Source organism: Schistocerca cancellata, chromosome 1 (assembly GCF_023864275.1).
Source record: "Schistocerca cancellata isolate TAMUIC-IGC-003103 chromosome 1, iqSchCanc2.1, whole genome shotgun sequence".
Taxonomy (NCBI): Eukaryota; Metazoa; Arthropoda; class Insecta; order Orthoptera; family Acrididae; genus Schistocerca; species Schistocerca cancellata.
This window is the reverse complement of record NC_064626.1, coordinates 912,504,075-912,525,279: the sequence shown is the minus strand read 5'-3', so window position 1 is coordinate 912,525,279 and position 21,205 is coordinate 912,504,075. Positions and strand designations below refer to the sequence as shown.

General features: G+C 39.9%; 1 protein-coding gene across 1 annotated transcript in view; it reads left to right on the top strand.

Annotated features, from left to right (window-relative positions):
• Positions 1-21,205, top strand: part of LOC126113877 (venom carboxylesterase-6-like) — a 199,815-nt gene that overhangs the window by 85,537 nt on the left and 93,073 nt on the right. Inside the window, exons 4-5 of the mRNA XM_049915021.1 lie at positions 8,662-8,852; positions 14,468-14,633. Of these exons, the coding sequence (XP_049770978.1) occupies positions 8,662-8,852; positions 14,468-14,633 (357 nt within the window). The remainder of the gene's footprint in view (positions 1-8,661; positions 8,853-14,467; positions 14,634-21,205) is intronic.

The window sequence follows — 21,205 nt, the reverse complement described above, 5'->3', positions numbered from 1 at the left end:
AGAAACTTGCTATGATCCCAGACAGTTTCTTAGCATGGTGGACTTTTTCTGGCCTCATATCCCTCATGCTGCAACTTTTCAAGCTCCTCTGACAGATGCCCTGACAAGTAAAAACTCCACCAGCACACACAAGATACAATGGTCTGAGAGCATGACAAGTGTGTTCAATGGCTTCAAGAGAGCTCTTAGTAACACCCTCACTCTCACACTCCCAGTGACAGACGCTCATATCTCCATTACTATGGACATGAGCAAATCTTTGATTGGCAATGTTCTGCAACAACACATTGGTGACATCACACATCTTTTCCAAAAAACTTTCTTCCTCATAATGCAAATGCTTCACCTTTTATAGAGTACTGTCAGTGATCTACAAAGCTAACCATCACTTCCCTCAGGACATAGAGGGGCAGAGAGGTCGCAGTTTTCACTGACCACTGGCTCACAGATGTTGGCCAAACCCCCTGTTCCCAGCACATGGACCTTGTCTGCCATACACTATCGATGTCCGCTACATTGGTGAGCCAGTGTCATCATGGTCGACTATCTGTCACATGTCCACTCTATTTCCTCCCCACTTGACGTAAATGAACAGGCTTGCCTCCGAGGGCAGTACCTTGACATACAAGACTTTATATGTTGTACCTCCTCCCCTTTGGTCCTTGAACCATAACTCCCCAGTTCTCCTTTATTGGTTTTGTGTGACAAATATACAGGTACACCCCATCTGGCAGTCACTACATCTCTTCAACTTAGATTTTTTGGCCTTTCAAAAGCTAACACACCCCAGTAAAATGGTAACCACAGTATTTTGTCTGGCCTGGAATTCATAGTGTATTGCAGTTGGGCTTGCACACGTTTAACGTTACAATGCAATAAAGTTAGGTTCCATGTCCAACCTCCTCCAGGGTACTTCAGTATTCCAAAAGGCAGATTTAGACACATCCATCTCGACCTGGTCAGTCCTCTGCCTCCCTCAGATAGATCTTCTCCATGATCAACTACAGCAGCAGATGGGTGGAAGCCCCTCTACGGACATTTCAGCTAATTCAGTTGTGTTAGACTTGTCAATATGTGGCTCTCCTATTTCGGCTGTCCCTCCTCCATTACAACCACTTGAGGAGACAGTTCTAGTCTCTATTCTTTTCCAAGCTGTGCACTTCCTGTAGTACCAACAAATTTCACATGAAGGCCTGTCACCCTCAAAGTAACAGGTTGGTTGAGTTTTGGCACCACACCCTGAAAGCTGCTCTCTTGCATCAGCCTGAGTTATGGGCCAAAGCCCTGCCTTGGGTGCTACCAGGTATCTTCACTGCTTTCAAAACTGACCTCGGCTCCTCATTGTCTGAGGTCCTTTAGGGCAAGCCCCTGGTACTTCTGGCCAAGGACTCTATTCCTCTTGCTCTCCTTGATCTCCCTACTCTCTGAGTGCACCCTTTCTCACATCACTCAGCTGTTTATTCCCACCTCTCATCCCCCTTCACACCTTGGCTAATCTTACACAAAGTCCTTGACCAGTGTGAGTTCATTGTGCTCCACAACAACTCTATTTGTGCAGCCTTGCAGCCCCCATACTCAGGGCCAGTGAGAGTACTCTGCTGGCCTGATGATACTATGGACATTTACATGCACAGCAAATGCCAAACTGTTTTACTTGTCAGATTAAACCTGCGTGAGCACTGAACGTGGATACTCTCTCACCTCTGCCTTAAATAACTTTTGCGCAAGTGCCATCTCCTCCTGTGAGTGCCTAGGCCTGCAGGCTTCCACATGTAACTGTGCTAGTGCTTCCACAGACTCGAGTGCTGCATGCGAGGTACACCCGCTCCTTCCCCCCCGCCCCTTCCATGCTCTCTTACCCTCATCTCAAAGCGTTGAGGTTTCTTTTCTATCATGCCTGCTCCAGTGTACGCTTTGCTACAAGTGCTGTAAGTGAAGTGTTTCCTCTTCTAGTGCCTTCTATTACATTGCCATCCTCCACCCCTTCCAGCATCATCACTTTCTGTCTCAACATTTCACCACGTATCATCAAGGATCTCTCCCTGCAGCTGTGGAACATTCTTCATGCTTTACATACCCACACACTTAGTTGATGTTCTGACCACCTCCCATCTTCCCACTAGTGCTGATGATAACATCTCCACATTCTTCAACACCAATGGCTGCCTTACAGTCTCCATTGCTCTCAACCGGCAACCTTCTCTGGCTCAGGATCAATCATACCCTTGTCCCATGCAGGTTGCCCATTTCACCCGCCAGGCTGGCTACAAGAATATCATCTCCTCCATCAACGTTGAGCCATCACCCTCCATGAGAAATGGTCCAGCCGTGCCTCCCATCACAGCCAACCATGCTATGACTAGCCACATTGCTGTACTGACATCCTACGATCTGCTCTCTCCAACCATTGCCCAATGCAACTGTGCTTGTCGTCCTCCCCCATGCTCCACCATCAATAGCTGTCCATTCTCTGAGTTAGGTTCTTTAGCTTAATTGGTGGCCATTCTGATGTCTACTGGGTGAAGTGCATGAATAGCCACAAACCTCTCTAGTGGCAAGGATTGTAATTCAAAATTCAAGTTAAACTTTTCCACTGAAACTGATTAAAGCACATTGACTGAGAACATTCACAAATTTTAAATAGAGGAAGGGAAGACAAGTTTACAACTGTCCTGATTGTTACTTAATATTATTATCCCAACTGCCTTCTTCTGAAGTAATAGAGCACTCTTACATTCAGCTGAGTTGCTTCACTACTATAATACGTATGTGATGTGAGTGTGGAGGAATGCACAGTGCACTGTTGAAAGGTATGGTATTGTTACTAAATACCCTATTTTTGTTGAGGAATTACTTCGTATGAAAGTTTTCCACATACATCTGCAATGTGTTCTTGCCAGGTGATACTGCTGACAAGTATGAAACCAAGGAGTTTCACAGCACATACATTACCCTAACATCAAATGCCACCAAGAATACATAATTTTTCTTATGACTTATCTTCAGTTATTTATATTTTGTAAAGCGTGAACCACTCTTTAGCCACACCGAATAACACATCTGCTTTAAGAATTGCATGAGGAACTCTTTTGAATTAGATACCGGTAGCAAGATTGTATAATGTGCAAACAGCATGATCTCCCCATTACAGACCAGATTGTTTACAAGTATTAGAAATAAGCGACACACAATATTCCAGATTGAAATCTGATGACTTTTTTTGGGCAGATATAACCTGTCTTCAATTTTGTATCTAGGATCTTAAATTCATCAGGACAACACGTGCACCATACCACTTCAGCTAGGAGTGATGTGCCAGCAAATGACTTAACTTCACAAACTTTTAATGTTATACATTATTTTTCTTCATATGCTTTCATTATCTTTTTTACCAGTATAAATATTGCAGTAGTGGCAGACTGTGCTTTTGAAAGTCCACGTTGTGTGTTTTAAATATGCTGCTATCTTCAAGGTAGATGAAAAACTTATTTTTTGTTACAGATTCTGTCACTTTAGCCAAAAAAGGAAATTTGGTATTGATCTATAATCTGACTTGTTAGTTGGTCATCTTTTTGGTAAACATGTTATTTAACCTATTTTTAAAAAGGGTAGGAAAGCATAAAAGGAAATTATTTATCATTGGTCCTGACACTTCTGCAATTTCAAAAATTATTTTCGTCAGGATAACACATGAAATTCAGGAATATTGTCCTCTGTGCTAAAAATTCAGGATGCGTCATGTCAGGTCTGTTTTTCAGACATGTAATACAGAGAAATATTTGTACCAATTACAAACATGTTGTGTTTACATTCTTTCTCCATGTGCCACTCATAATACATGCAGTTTCATTGTTACTGTCAGGCAGATATCACTGATTATTTGCCAAGTAAATTTCTTGTGGGTGTTCATTTTGTACAATATTTGAACATGAACATTTTTTTAATTTGAATGTGGTTGTTCTTGATTAGTTCCAGTTGCTAGCAAACAACTAATTTTGGAGTTTTTATATGTTTTTTAAATGCAGGTGACTAGTGGTTGACTGATATGTGAGCAGTGGATTTATTTACAAGGAAAGAAAGTGGATTATAAGGATCATTTCTAAAGATAATTTAAGTGATGGCTTTCAGTGGAAGTGTTGTATTAAAGGAAAGAATTAATGTGACACATAGTCCTAAGTAAGGAGAATGCTTGGCTTGCTGGTCACAGGTTATCAGTCACCATTATTGTGTGAGTGACTTTGGGAATCACTGTATAGCGGTAGTGGATTAGAGGGACTATAGCAGAGATATTTGTACCTCTGAACGCTTAGAGAAAAAATAGCTCAAAAGCAAAAATGTTATTTGACGACGTAATTCCCTGTTACGAAAAAGTAAATGTGGGAGCATGAGTATGGTATGAAGTGGGTAGGTAATCAGTGCTTTTCAAAGATGTTGTTGTTGTTGTGGTCTTCAGCCCTGAGACTGGTTTGATGCAGTTTTCCATGCTACTCTATCCTGTGCAAGCTTCTTCATCTCCCAGTATGTACTGCAGCCTACATCCTTCTGAATTTACTTAGTGTATTCATCTCTTGGTCTCCCTCTATGATTTTTACTCTCCACCCTCCAGTACTAAATTGGTCAGCCCTTGATGCCTCAGAACATGTCCTACCAACCAATCCCTTCTTCTAGTCAAGTTGTGCCACAACCTCCTCTTCTCCCCAATTCTATTCAATACATCCTCATTAGTTATGTGATCTACCCATCTAATCTTCAGCACTCTTCTGTAGCACCACATTTTGAAAGCTTCTATTCTCTTCCTATCAAAACTATTAACCATCCACGTTTCACTTCCATACATGGCTACACTCCATACAAATACTTTCAGAAATGACTTCCTGACACTTAAATCTATACTCAATGTTAACAAATTTCTCTTCTTCAGAAATGCTTTCCTTGCCATTGCCAGCCTACATTTTATATCCTCTCTACTTCAACCATCATTAGTTATTTTGCTCCCCAAATAGCAAAACTCCTTTACTACTTTAAGTGTCTCATTTCCTAATCTAATTCCCTCAGCATCACCCGACTTAATTCGACTACATTCCATTATCCTCATTTTGCTTTTGTTGATGTTCATCTTATATCCTCCTTTCAAGACACTGTCCATTCCATTCAGCTGCTTTTTCCAGGCCCTTTGCTGTCTCTGACAGAATTACAATGTCATCGGCGAACCTCAAAGTTTTTATTTCTTCTCCATGGATTTTAATTCCTACTCCAAATTTTTCTTTTGTTTCCTTTAATGCTTGCTCTATATACAAATTGAATAACATTGGGGATAGGCTACAACTCAGTCTCATTCCCTTCCCAACCACTGCTTCCCTTTCATGCCCCCCGACTCTTATAAGTGCTATCTGTTTTCTGTACAAATTGTAAATAACCTTTCGCTCCCTGTATTTTACCCCTGCCAACTTCAGTACTTGAAAGAGAGTATTCCAGTCAACATTGTCAAACACTTTCCCTAAGTCTACAAATGCTAAAAACATAGGTTTGCCTTTCCTTAATCTTTCTTTTAAGATAAGTCATAGGGTTAGTATTGCATCACATGTTCCAATATTTCTACGGAATCCAAACTGATCTTCCCCGAGGTCAGCTTCCACTAGTTTTTCCATTCGGCTGTAAAGAATTCACATTAATATTTTGCAGCTGTGACTTATTAAACTGATAGTTCGGTAATTTTCACATCTGTCAACACCTTCTTTCTTTGGGATTGGAATTATTATAATCTTCTTGAAGTCTGAGGGTATTTCGCCTGTCTCATACATCTTGCTCACCAGATGGTAGAGTTTTGTCAGGACTGGCTCTCCCAAGGCTTTCAGTAGTTCTAATGAAATGTTGTCTACTCCTGGGGCCTTGTTTCGACTCAGGTCTTTCAGTGCTCTGTCAAACTCTTCACGCAGTATCGTATCTCCCATTTCATCTTCATCTACATCCTCTTCCATTTCCATAATATTGTCCTCAAGTGCATCGCCCTTGTATAGACCCTCTATATACTCCTTCCACCTTTCTGCTTCCTCTTCTTTGCTTAGAACTGGGTTTCCATCTGAGCTCTTGATATTCATACAAGTGGTTCTCTTTTCTCCAAAGGTCTCTTTAATTTTCCTGTAGGCAGTATCTGTCTTACGCCTAGTGAGATAAGCCTCTACATCCTTACATTTGTCCTCTAGCCATCCCTGCTTAGCCATTTTGCACTTCCTGTCGATCTCATTTTTGAGACGTTTGTATTCCTTTTTGCCGGCTTCATTTACTGCATTTTTATATTTTCTCCTTTCATCAATTAAATTCAATATTTCTTCTTTTACCCAAGGATTTCTACTAGCCCTTGTCTTTTTCCCTACTTGATCCTCTGCTGCCTTCACTACTTCAGCCCTCAAAGCTACCAATTCTTCTTCTACTGCATTTCTTTCCCCCGTTATTGTTCCCTTATGCTCTTTGTGAAACTCTATACAACCTCTGGGTTAGTCAGTTTATACAGGTCCCATCTCCTTAAATTCCCACCTTTTTGCAGTTTCTGCAGTTTTAATCTACAGTTCATAACCAGTAGATTGTGGTCAGAGTCCACATCTGCCCCTGGAAATGTCTTACAATTTAAAACCTGGTTCCTAAATCTCTGTCTTACCATTATATAATTTATCTGATACCTTCTAGTGTCTCAAGGATTCTTCAATATATACAACCTTCTTTTATGATTCTTGAACCAAGTGTTAGCTATGATTAAGTTATTCTCTGTGCAAAATTCTACCAGACGGCTTCCTCTTTCACTTCTCACCCTCACCTATGACTATTAAATTTTCATCTCCCTTCAATATGTGAATAATTTCTTTTATCTCGTCATACATTTCATCAATTTCTTCATCAGCTTTAGAGCTAGTTGGCATATAAACTTGTACTACTGTAGTAGGCATGGGCTTCTAGTCAATCTTGGCCACAATAATGCATTCACTATGCTGTTTGTAGTAGCTTACCTGCACTCCTATTTTTTTATTCATTATTAAACCTATTCCTGCATTACCCCTATTTGATTTTGTAATTATAACCCTGTATTCACCTGAACAAAAGTCTTGTTCCTCCTGCCACCGAACTTCACTAATTCCCACTATATCTAACTTTAACCTATACATTTCCCTTTTTAAATTTTCTAACCTACCTGCACAATTAAGGGATCTGACATTCCCCGCTCTGATCCGTAGAATGCCAGTTTTCTTTCTCCTGATAACGACCTCCTCTTGAGTAGTCCCCACCTGGAGATCTGAATGGGGGACTATTTTACCTCCGGAATATTTTATCCAAGAGGACACGATCATCATTTAACTCATACAGTAAAGCTGCATGCCCTCAGGAAAAATTACGGCTGTAGTTTCCCCTTGCTTTCAGCCGTTCGCAGTACCAGCACAGCAATGCCTTTTTGGTTATTGTTACAAGGCCAGATCAGTCAATCATCCAGACTGTTGCCCTTGTAACTACTGAAAAGGCTGCTGCCCCTCTTCAGGAACCACAAGTTTGTCTGGCCTCTCAACAGATACCCCTGCATTGTGGTTGCACCTACGGTACGGCTATCTGTATTGCTGAGGCACACAATCCTCCCCACCAATGGCAAGGTTCATGGTTCATGGGAGGCTTTTCAAAGAGGCAATGTTAAATATCATTTTTCATAGTGTGAAAGAGAATTCAGAGTAGGTACTGCTGTGTCTCGAAAAGAGAACTTATTACAAGTCACCCACAGCTATAGTTTGGAGGCATCACTTTATAAACTTTAGTCTATATCCATCTGTTGCTCATATATTAACTCTTTCTCATAAGCTAAGATGTATTATGAGAAAAATACTTATTTGTTTTGTTTTTTTCCTACTGCTGGTTCACAGTTCATTTTATAATAATTTTCTATCAAATATTATTAAACTGTTATTACTTGTAGTGAATGAAAATTAATATTAAGTCTGTATTGGTCATTTGCTAATTCCGTACTTGTTTCATAAACACAATTTAATGTTATATGGCCATTGAATATCCATGTTAACCTAATTTTCGTAGCATGTTGTTTGTTATCATCTGTTATCATCCATTCATGATATTTTAATGGCACTGTAATAACAGGTTATAAGATTCAGTGATTCCAAAGGTTGACCATTCATTGGCAGAACACTTACCTCTAAGTAAATTACAAGAAATGAAAATCAGTATGGAGATCATACTCGTCACATACAAATTGTAGAGGATCATACTACACTACAAGAAGGCAAATACCACTATTGATGACTAATGTTCATGGTGTTTATTTTTATTATTTGTAAGCTAATTAAAATTATAATATGAATGAGATATAAAAAATCTAAAATGAAAGGATATTTGTTTGAAATCTTTCTTAACCAATTATTGTAAGCATATTATGAAAAGGATAGTTGCTGCTCACCATATAGCAGAGATGCTGATTACAGAAAGACATAACAAAAAGACTATCGGAAAGTTAGCTTTCAGTCAGCAAGCCCTCTGTCAAAAATAAAGTTAATGCCTACACCATTTATTAGTTTTGTGTTCATATTTAGAAGGTTCTTTAGTAATTTTAAAAGAATATAATTTTCATTTCTGTATAGAATGCTGAAATTTACTTACTAATATTTTGAAAAGGTTTGTTTCAGAGGGGTATGTCATTTAGTGGATCAGCCCTTGTTCCATGGGCAATTGCGGAAGGTCAGCGAGAAAAAGCTGATAAACTTGCTAGTCTTATGGGATGTAAAACACATTCTTCTAAAGAAATACTGGAGTGTTTAAGAACTAGACCAGCAAGGCAATTAGTTGAGATGACACAACATTTTCAGGTACTGCAGAACATACTTTTTTATCTAAAGCTCAAGACTGATAGATTAACAGGTCATGTTTCTTAACACCTCCACTTTCAGAGCAATTTTGTTACTGAAAATAGTGTTTCATAACAAAGATACCGAACTAGATTAACATGTCTGTTTCTTAACACCTCCATTTTCAGAGTAATTTTGTTACTGAAAATAGTATTTCATAACAAGATAATGAACACTCTAGACATATGAATATGTCACAATGATAAGTATTTAAACTTTCCGGCCATTGGCAATAGTGGGAAAAAGCTGGAAAATATTACAAAGTGATTTGATCATGCACCAATGGCACTTACTGCTTTTGACAACAGCCACAAAACTCCCATCTTTTTTGTTTGTGTGATGCTTCTATAAATTGATTACATCTTAAGGAACAAAATAATGGAAGTCCACACTGATGAGAAGACTTCCTAGTGGCATATAAATTTTTTTGCATACTTTCAGCCAGTAATAGAATATTGAATAATGTTCTGGCATAACTCATCTTTAAGGAAGAAAGTCTTCAGTTCTCAGAAATGTGCTGTAAGAATGATATGTCATGTTCACCCATGATCACCATGTAGACACTTGTTTTAGGTGTTAGGTATTCTGACTACTGCTCCACAGTACATTTATTCTCTCATGAAGTTTGTTGTAAATACTCCATAGCAGTTCAAAATGAACAATGATGTATATAATTATAATACTAGAAGATAAAATGACTTTCACTGTGCTACATTAAGGTTGTCTTTAGCAGAAAAAGAGGTTCACAATGCTGCAACCAAAATTTTAGACACTTGCCCAATGATATTAAATGTCTGGCAGACAGCAAAGTAAAATTTGAAAACAAATTGAAAAAGTTTCTTCTTGACAACTTCTTATGTTCCATAGAAGAATTTCTATAGCTGTGATGTGTAAAAGGTGTTTGCTAGGAATTACTAACTCACACTAACAGACATTTGTTAGCTTGTGTCTGTGTATGTGCGGATGGATATGTGTGTGTGTGCGAGTGTATACCTGTCCTTTTTTTCCCCTAAGGTAAGTTTTTCCACTCCAGGGATTGGAATGACTCCTTACCCTCTCCCTTAGAACCCACATCCTTTCGTCTTTCCCTCTCCTTCCCTCTTTCCTGATGAAGCAACTGTTTGTTGCGAAAGCTTGAATTTTGTGTGTATGTTTGTGTGTGTTTGTGTCTATCGACCTGCCAGCGCTTTTGTTTGGTAAGTCTCATCATCTTTGTTTTTAGATATATTTTTCCCACGTGGAATGTTTCCCTCTATTATAACTAACTAATTGGGGAGAAATACAAAAGATACTCTCAATCATGCCCACAAAAACTAAAAATAAAATTTTATTACAGCTTAGAATGCTATTGAGTCAATGTGTTCACAAACTGAACAAATATAAATGTCTTAATTGTACCCTCCAACTGTCATACATCATTTTACAGTCTTCAGACTGAAAATATGTTCTTCACAATACCATCTTTTTTACAAAACAACCTGGTTTTTACCACTGTGGTTATCAAGATGATCTTCATTTATTTTGAAGGACTTTTGCAAGGATCTGTATGGATCAGGCCATAAAGGTATACCCCTACACTTGTGGATAGTTTACTTATCTCCTATTTTGTCTAGGAGATGGATCCATGCTGAATGTCATTCTGATGGTGTCTTGCCAGTTCTCCATGCTTCCTCAATGATGTCATCTTTTACATTATAGTACTTTTGTTCACCACTTTTAGTAGTTCTGCTATCTTGTTGAAGACGATTCCTCCACATTATCTGTCATTGTACCATGAAGCCCTCTTCCTTGTACAAAACCACTGACCACCTTCACGAGTAAGCCAGGAAGGCAGCCCTTATGAGGTACTGTCAGCCAGACAAGACAGACCTCTTTATTTATAAATCTAGCTCCCTATCCTGTCCCGATTTGTGACAGACAGGGCCTGATTGCTTAAATGTAGGTCTAGGCAAGACAAGTCATTTGTGGGACAAGTACTTCTGATAAAAATGACACTTCCTGAAATTTTAGTTACTATGATACAACCAGAGGTAAGATCTGTCCAAGCAAGCATAAAAACATTCTTGCATTAAAAATTATTTGTGAAACTAGTAGTAACCAGAGTCACATTAGTGTTTGTACATTAATTAGCCTGAGTGTTAGGAATATTTGCTAATAATGTGTTGAGCTATCAGTTGCCACAAAAACATCTTCTGCCTATTGTGAAATTGATTTTGAACTTAGCAATATACACTGACAAAAAAATCACAACACCAAGAAGGAGTTGCCCAACTTAACAAAAGCTGGTAGCGGTTTTTCTACATCTGAAAGATGATGTCTATTCAGATTTTGCACCATTTGAATAAGAGTGGCACTAGTAGCACCACTATGAGAGGATACAAGTCAGGTTTGCTTTAAATACATGCTGTAATGATTGTGAGCATTAGTTATCTCTGAGAATGGATGTGGTCAGTTGATGTCAGTCAAGAATGCCTTTAAGGCAACAAAGACACCAGTATTAACAACTCACTGAGTGTGAATGACACCATGCACAAGGGCTCCAAGAAGCTAGATTTTCTTTCTGTGATACTGCAGAAAGACTTGGCAGGAATGCAGGAATGTAGCCACTGTACATGACTGTTTGCAGTGGTGCTCACAAGAATGTATGGTTGCAGGTGGTCACAAGACTGGGCTCTGGCTGGCCACATGGTACTACTGAGAGGGAATGCTATTGTGTTCGGTGTATGGCTCTGGCAGATTGTACTGCATCTGCAGCAGCAATTTGAGGAGCATTTGGTGGCAGGATGACACAACAAACTAACAATTCAGTTACTTCAAGGACAGCTCCAAGTCAGATGCCATGTAGCGAGCATTCTACTGAATCCAAACCATTTGTGACTTCAGTGATGTCAAGTGCAAGCTCATTGGAGGCCAGAGTGGAGCTCTTTTGTGTTTTCTGATAAAAGCCAGTTGTACCTCAGTGCCAGTGATGGCTGAGTGATGGCTAGAGGAAGGCCAGTTGAGGGCCTGAACCAACCTGCACTGGACCTACATCTGGAGTTATTGTCTTGGGTACAATTTTGTATGACAGTAGGAGCACTCTCATGATTATCCTATGCATTCTGATTGCAAATTTGAGTGTCAATGTGGTGATTCGAGCTGTTGAGCTGTCATTCATACACAGCATCCAGGAGGTGTTTTTCAATAGGATAATGCTCACCCACATACAACTTTTGTAACCCAATATGCTCTAGTGAGTGTCAAAATGATGCCCTGGCCTGCTCAATCACTATACCTGTCTCCAGTCAAGCACATATGGGACACCATTGGATGACAACTCCAGTGTCATCCAGAAACAGCATTAACTGTTCCTGTATTGGCTGAAAAAGTGCAACAGGCATGGAACTCCATCCTACAAACTGACATCTGACACCTGTAAAACACAATGCATGAATGTCTGCGTGCTTGCATTCAACATTCTGGTGGTTTTACTGGTTATTAATGTATGAGCATTTCATAGTTGCAGTGGTTTACATCACACTTACATTAAATTGTGATATTGCAATGTTAATCACTTAAATATGTTGCCTAGAGAAATGTATTCTGAAATTTCATAGCTCTACATTAATTAAATGTTGGTGTTGTAATTTTGTTCTTCAGTGTATATGAACATTGTTAAGCATTTGTTAGGCAAACTTTGCAAGTTATAAAAAGGTGGCTTGTGAACCCATAAGATGGCACTTAGTAATTTCATTATTTATTGAACCAGGGATCATCTCACAAACATATAAGATTTATCTTGATACTATAATGAAAATAGATGCTCAAAATGCACTACACCTAAAATATATAAGCATGTTTTTATGAGGAAAGGACCTTCCCTTTGCGTAGTGTCATGGTGTAGTATCCTTAAGTTTCTGAGATGGTTGATATCTATTGTATTTTGGATCATAATATAAACTGTGAATTATACTTATATTTATGTTCATGTGGTCTTATGGTACGTTAAGTTGTTCAGTTAACAAATATAATTTCTCATACTGAAAGCATTTAGCTTGAGGTGATGCAAATCATTATAAAAATGTTGGACTAGTCTCTAAGTCTCATCACACCCTCTGTTATATCTCAGTGGAGTGCAGTGAAATATCACACACAGCATAATACTGTCATTGCTAATATATTCATGTTTTATTCACCCATTTATCCATTTCTCATGTCCTGTATATCTCATCACGAATTCAGCTGTAATTGTTAAGTTGTAGCAAAAAATATGCTAAACCCAACCAAGTAACCTATCTTTACTGTTGCAGATGGCAACCACAAATCATCTCATAAGTGGCTTTACAATAGTCTGTATCAAGTTTACAGCTGCAGAGTGCCATCCACAACATTGACCAAATTATTTCTACCTTTTCGATTCGTAGTGTCTGCTGCATTCAAAATGGCTACCTATTATGCTTTACAGAACAGAGAAGCATATAAAAATGTATTTTAAGAAGAGACATTCAAATAAATGATTGTTCATAACAGTTTTACCTTTATTAATCCAACACTGGCTAACACAAATTATAGCAGGAAGTACATGCACAAATCTTATCATTTCTGTGACACTCTTTCTCAGCTGCCATGATATCATGATCTGTTATTAGTATCCTTACCCTCAGTGAATTTTGATGCTTCAGTTTCTGCAAACACAGACCGTGCCAGGTGCTGTAGACACTATATGCTCAGCAGGTATTTGCACCTCCATTTGTATTTTGCCCAGTTTACACCCATTTAAGTTCAGTCACCTATCATCTAGCAACCAACAAACAAGACTCACAAGCTATTCAGTGCCTCTATTACATAAGCTAGTATTTTATTTCATTCCACCATTCCTAACAATGTCTGTCTTGTTTCTCTCTAATTTACACCAATCTCACTGGCTGGTCTTCATTCCCCAAAGCATACCTCATACCTACTTTCTGTCCTTGTCTATGAAGCATAAAGTCACAATCTGTTTTATTCATTTTTTAAGAGTTGTATTCACTCTCTACAGTTATTTTAGAATTCTTCAGAGTATTTAAACTTTCTTGAGCTTTTGTAAGAACTAAATAAATTTATTAACCATTCTGTAATCACAGTTTTCAGTTTTGGGGAGGACAGACACTACTGTAAACCTATAGTGTGGCAATTCTCAAAGCAGTGAAATATGACAGGAAAAGATAAATTCATAATTTATGTTTCCAAAGAACCTGCTATGCTAATGTTCCCTCCACAGATTCTAAGTGAAATTATCGTGAAGAACATGCAGTCAATAAAAAATGGAAAGATATTTTTCTATGCAAGCAATAAAAAATTACCACAAACGAGTAAATATGCACAGATTCACATTGAAGTATGCAAGTTAATTTCTAGGCTGATGTGTACTGCTGAAGGTGGGGAGTTTAAAGTCATATATATATATATATATATATATATATGTGTGTGTGTGTGTGTGTGTGTGTGTGTGTGTGTGTGTGTACTTATACTTGATGAAAGTAAGACTTGGTCTAACTGGTAATAAATATTATTATTTTTTAAGTGTGGTACAACAGTCTACTTTACTTTTTTCTTAGATGTGGCGATATAATCCCTTTACCCCATTTGGACCATCCGTTGAAACAGCAGGAAGCACCCCATTCTTGGCTAAACAGCCAGCAGAACTTATGGCTGAAGGTTCTATTCAAGATTTGCCTTGGGTCACCAGTGTTACAACAGAAGAAGGTGTTTATCCAGCAGGAGGTGAGACTAGTGCTTCCATGGAAAATTTGTAGTACTAGATTTTATTTACCATTAGACTGTGTTTTCCCACTGCAGTGCACATAACAGAATTATTCAAATGCAAGCAGGATATGGATAGAAGGCAGGTATGTTTACAATTTTTTATGTCTTCATGTATCACTTTTTGTGAAGTAGAACAGTTACCGCATGTTTGAAGATATGTGGTGTTTTCTCATTCTTTGCATAAATTCTAAAATACTGCTTTGCCTCCAGCTAAAAGTTTCTGCAGAAACACAATCAGCTCCAGGTACACTCCAGTATATACTTAATGTAACATTATTTCCAGATGTCATTATCTTTATTTCTGATAAACCTCCTGGATAATAAATGCTTCAAAAGAAAACTTAAGATTCTTGTACAACTAACTGTTTACCTGTTGTCAGATGTATCGGCCACTTCCCCAAATAATAAGATATTTGTTAAAAGTATCATCATTAGCTACTTTAAAAACATTGGATTTTAATGAAACATAGAAATAAGCTGACTGAAAAGGTGCATATGTAAAAATGAATTGCTTGCAACCCATGAACAGATAAATAGAATTAAAAAATCAGAATGAATTTCCATTTCATTTGTGTATCATATATTTTGAGAATGTTTCTGAATAAGTTTAAACAAAATGTATAAAAACAGCCAATGCTAATAATGAGATAGTGCTACAGCTTACACAGTTAGAAATTCAGAACTGAAAAGTTCTTCAGGCAAGGAGATTGTATAGCTTCAAAAGTGTTCTTAGCAGACCAAGAGGTAGTTTTCATATCAAAAATAGGCAAAATGAAGAATTAATTCACGTTAATGGGACATACCTCATCCACTTTCATTTTGCTGGTAACATTATACTGCTTGCCTCCAATGCAGTTGAACTTCAACAACACATGTAGGAACTTAACCTATTAAGTTAGAAAATAGGACTTCAGCTAGAATTAAAACTAAAATTATGTACAGTGTATTTCATGTATGGCAGAAGCATTCGGTATGGCATTGCCCACGAATTAATTCTATAAGGCAGGGTGCAATCACCACATATGCTCCAGCCCATTCCTTGGACTGCAGCAGGTGATGTGTGGGTTTTAGCCAGACTAGATGAGTGAGGAGCAGCCTTGTCAGGTAGTCTGAAAAAACTGTTGCTTCATTTAGCATTTCAGACAGCTAAGCACAAAGCCAAAGTGAAAGCTTATGAAATAATGGCAGTGCATTCACTGATCAGCTCAGGTAGGACAGTTCCTATCATAAAAACACATCATAATAATGTCATATGCACATTAACATGTATACTCTTTACTCAGTCAGAAAACTTTCCATTGGCATATGGATACTTACATAAATAATTTAAAATGTTATTGGTCTCAGACTTTGCGGATATGTATCATAAAAGTAAATTTGCAACCAGCCCAAAAGTTAATTTGAACACTGTGGTGCTTTAGTAAGCATGGCACTGTGGGGACTACACTCCACAACTGAATACTGGCTTCATAAATATCATAATGTAATTGCTTTAATGAGCAATGTAAAAAAAGGAAAAAATACTGAGGAGTGAAAACAGAGATATCTCACAAAGTCAAGGAGAACACATTAACAAAGATGCTGTTAATTCATCCATCACATAGACACAAAGAAAATCTACACTTTCTGCTACTTATGTCACAATGCAGCGCCTCTCTTGCAGAGTGGAGCTCCTGGAACAAAATGATACATGTGAAGAATTTCCCACCCACTCTCAAACAAACAGGCACCAGTCTCAGTGAGTACGTGAGATCATTGAGAGGAAAAGTGCCTGCAGTGGCTGAGTCCATTGATGATGATGGCAGGGTGACAGTTGGAGCTGTTGATATGGGGACTTTGTTAGCAGGGGAAAGTCTAGGAGTAGCTGTCGGCCTACGCAGAGGCTGTCGCTACGCAGTGTCATCTCACAGAAGGAGATATGCTGATTTTCCCTGTTCAGTAGAAACCCTGTTTAGCTTGGCATTAATTAAGTGTGTCATTGTGTGAGCATCTCTTCCTAAAATTGGAAAGGGGACAGTATAAGCTGGTTGCAAGGACGCTACATCTGAATGGAGCATAACAGGGGTACATTGAGTCCAGTCGATATGCAGAAAAATGGGTGGTTTTATATGGCAAGATGCCATTGACGGTCAGAAATTTGTAATGCAGTTCTGAATTTGTAGCACCAATGGGTAAGGATATTCAAGTTTATGTCCTTGTTGTGTGGAAAAAATCTGACAGAAGTCTCAGGGTTTCACTGTACACCATTTCTGCTGCTGAAGTAGTGAGGTTGGTTTTGAAAGCAGTCCACAGCCCAAGTGGTACCACAGGCAGTTCTGTCAACTGGCAAGATTTGTGACACTTTAATGCCAACTTGAATGCTCTGTGCCAGAATTCCATCATTCTGTTGCTTGTCAGATGGTAGCTGGTGGAATTATGACGGGTGAATCCATGTAAAGCATCTAGTTCATTGAACAAAGAAGACTCAAATTGTCAATCAGTCTTGATCTGTTGTCACATCTTTCAGACACCAAAACCTCAAAATCCATGTTCAAAAGACCTTGTGCAACTGTCTCTGCAGCAATGTCCATAACAGGTGTGGCTTCAACCCAGCAAGTACATCTATCACTGGCCATAAGAATATATTTGAGTCTTTGTGCTGCGGGTAGTGGTTCTATGAGGTCTATGTGGATAAAGAAGGAACCAAGAGGCTTTTGGACAAAGCATCTCAACTTTGGCTGTCTGACAAAGCAAGCACATCTTAAACCACAAATGACAATCACATCATACTCTCAGCCAAACATATCTTTCTGTTACCATCTTCCTACAATTAAAGGTCAAGGTTGGCTATGCAAAACATCACATAAGAGTATGAAGTTGTCCATAGATACTTGTTTCTTGTCATTTGCTTCAAAAGCAACTCAAATAAGTCCTCATCCATTACTTGTGCCATAGCCAGCTGGGTTAGATCCACTCTTGCAGTGAGCACACTGATTATTGAAAAGTAGTTGCCAAATACACTCCTGGAAATGGAAAAAAGAACACATTGACACCGGTGTGTCAGACCCACCATACTTGCTCCGGACACTGCGAGAGGGCTGTACAAGCAATGATCACACGCACGGCACAGCGGACACACCAGGAACCGCGGTGTTGGCCGTCGAATGGCGCTAGCTGCGCAGCATTTGTACACCGCCGCCGTCAGTGTCAGCCAGTTTGCCGTGGCATACGGAGCTCCATCGCAGTCTTTAACACTGGTAGCATGCCGCGACAGCGTGGACGTGAACCGTATGTGCAGTTGACGGACTTTGAGCGAGGGCGTATAGTGGGCATGCGGGAGGCCGGGTGGACGTACCGCCGAATTGCTCAACACGTGGGGCGTGAGGTCTCCACAGTACATCGATGTTGTCGCCAGTGGTCGGCGGAAGGTGCACGTGCCCGTCGACCTGGGACCGGACCGCAGCGACGCACGGATGCACGCCAAGACCGTAGGATCCTACGCAGTGCCGTAGGGGACCGCACCGCCACTTCCCAGCAAATTAGGGACACTGTTGCTCCTGGGGTATTGGCGAGGACCATTCGCAACCGTCTCCATGAAGCTGGGCTACAGTCCCGCACACCGTTAGGCCGTCTTCCGCTCACGCCCCAACATCATGCAGCCCGCCTCCAGTGGTGTCGCGACAGGCGTGAATGGAGGGACGAATGGAGACGTGTCGTCTTCAGCGATGAGAGTCTCTTCTTCCTTGGTGCCAATGATGGTTGTATGCGTGTTTGGCGCCGTGCAGGTGAGCGCCACAATCAGGACTGCATACGACCGAGGCACACAGGGCCAACACCCGGCATCTTGGTGTTGGTGTAGGGAGCGATCTCCTACACTGGCCGTACACCACTGGTGATCGTCGAGGGGACACTGAATAGTGCACGGTACATCCAAACCGTCATCGAACCCATCGTTCTACCATTCCTAGACCGGCAAGGTAACTTGCTGTTCCAACAGGACAATGCACGTCCGCATGTATCCCGTGCCACCCAACGTGCTCTAGAAGGTGTAAGTCAACTACCCTGGCCAGCAAGATCTCCGGATCTGTCCCCCATTGAGCATGTTTGGGACTGGATGAAGCGTCGTCTCACGCGGTCTGCACGTCCAGCACGAACGCTGGTCCAACTGAGGCGCCAGGTGGAAATGGCATGGCAAGCCGTTCCACAGGACTACATCCAGCATCTCTACGATCGTCTCCATGGGAGAATAGCAGCCTGCATTGCTGCGAAAGGTGGATATACGCTGTACTAGTGCCGACATTGTGCATGCTCTGTTGCCTGTGTCTATGTGCCTGTGGTTCTGTCAGTGTGATCATGTGATTTATCTGACCCCAGGAATGTGTCAATAAAGTTTCCCCTTCCTGGGACAATGAATTCACGGTGTTCTTATTTCAATTTCCAGGAGTGTATATCATCACAGGTGAAAAAATTATGTACTGAATTGCATGATGAATTCTAACTGGTGAAACTGCTGAGGAGAGTAGGAATTGCAAGGATTGTTAAACACCAAAGAAAAAGGTTTATGATTTGTAAAGGTAGTAAAGTGGCATGCATCAACTTTTGGTCAGAAATGTCTAAATGCTTCAAAGACTGCTAACAGTTCATGGTTGTAAGCACTCTAACATAGTAAGTGTGTCAGACAGCTTGCGAGAAAAAAAAAATAAAGTGGCTGCCATGGTCCTTTTACCTCCTGTTCCATCACGGCGGCTTTTGCCACCTGGCAAACATCCATGACGACAGCCAGTGACACTGAAGGGAATAGATGAGCAAGAAGTATTACCTCTTGCAAGGAGGATTTAACTTTGTGGAAAGCAGACAACATTTCAGGTGTCCGCATGATGAGGCATTTTCCTTGTGAAGTGTTATCGGAAAGCCTTCTATGAACTGTGCCTGGGCAACCACTGCTCATGGTAGGTGGCACCCATAGAAATTAATCATGCCTAAGAAATGGCATAATTGCTGATATGTTTTGGGTTGGGAACTGTCTGAAAAAAAGTCCACCTTGGAATGTAATGGCTTAATATCTGCAGGAATCACCCAATGTCCCAAAAGGTCTCTTGCCTGTTTGCAAACCATGCTCCTGTCACCATTTATCTTCAGTGCATAATTGGAAAGCCTCTCAAACATAGTCTTCACATGAGTTTCATGCTCAGCAACAAATGCACAAAAAGTTAACGCATTGTTGAGGTATGCAAAGCAGAAATTCTGACCACAGAAAAGTTCATTGACATAATATTGCCATGTTTGTGCAGCATTCTTAAGGCTGAACATATTCAGACAGACCAAAAGACATGATTACTGCTGTCTTTTATACGTCCTCTGGTGCTATGAGAATCTGATGATAGTCCTAAATATCTGTGAGCCTGCCAGACAGGCTGTAAAATCATGTAAGTGAGGAATAGAATAGTGATCTGGCATGGTATGCACATTCAGGGAGCAATAGTCCCCACACAGATGCCATGAACCATATTTTTTTTCAAACTAGATGGAAGGGTGACACAAAAGAGGTGTCTGAATGTCGATGACCCCTATAGCCAACAATTCTTCAGACTCTTTTTTTACAGCAGCATATTCACCAGGAACCAACCGACTGACCTTGTAAGCAACGGGCAGCCCAGGCATGTTGGGAATATGGTGTAATGATTTAAATTTTACTTGGGAGTTTTGTGCTGGCTGGTGTTCTGCTGAAGTCCTATCGTGTGGTGTTGAGGTTGCCACTGAACCAGAAGTGTCTTTTAGAAATGTCCTATGTCCATGTACAATTTCATTGTTCATGTGAAGTGCAGCCTCCCGTATGAACAAAGTTATGTCATGACAATGGAGAAAATCTGCTCTCGGTATGGTCTCAGCAGTGTCTGAGATCAGGAAAGTCCACTGAAAATTCTGTGAAAATACTAAAATCACAGCTGCATCTAAGTGGTGAAACATAGGAATTCCCAAATTGTTTGCTGCCGTGAGCCATGATTTGAGAGATGAGCAACTTCTTGACATTGCAGGGAACACACTGAAGTATGAACCTGTATCAGTCAAATAAACTTGCTCATTCTCCCTGTTCTTGATATACAGCTGAACTGTTTGCAGTAGTGGGTAGGCACTTATATATTTCAGAATTTTGGTAGTGTGTCACTCCCCCACTTCACGATCTTGCCGGTATAAACATCTAAGAACATTGTGCTCATTTATTGATTTACCCTGATGAATTATTTCTTATGATGTGTTCAGGCCTTGTGTAGTACCGAACAGCATATAATGTATTTTATGTAAATTCAGTGATAGGTTATTTATCGGCAACCAGTTATTAATTTCAAAGAAAATATTATTTACCTTTTAAAGTGTTGAAATCAGTCCATTAGTTTTGACTGTAATACATGTATCATTACCAAAGATAACCGTATCTTATTCTTGAATAGATCATGGACGATATATTCCAAGAGAAAGAGTGGACCCAACATTTATCCCTGTGGTACACGTGCAGTGATTATTCCACATTTTCAAGCTACTGTTTCATTGTG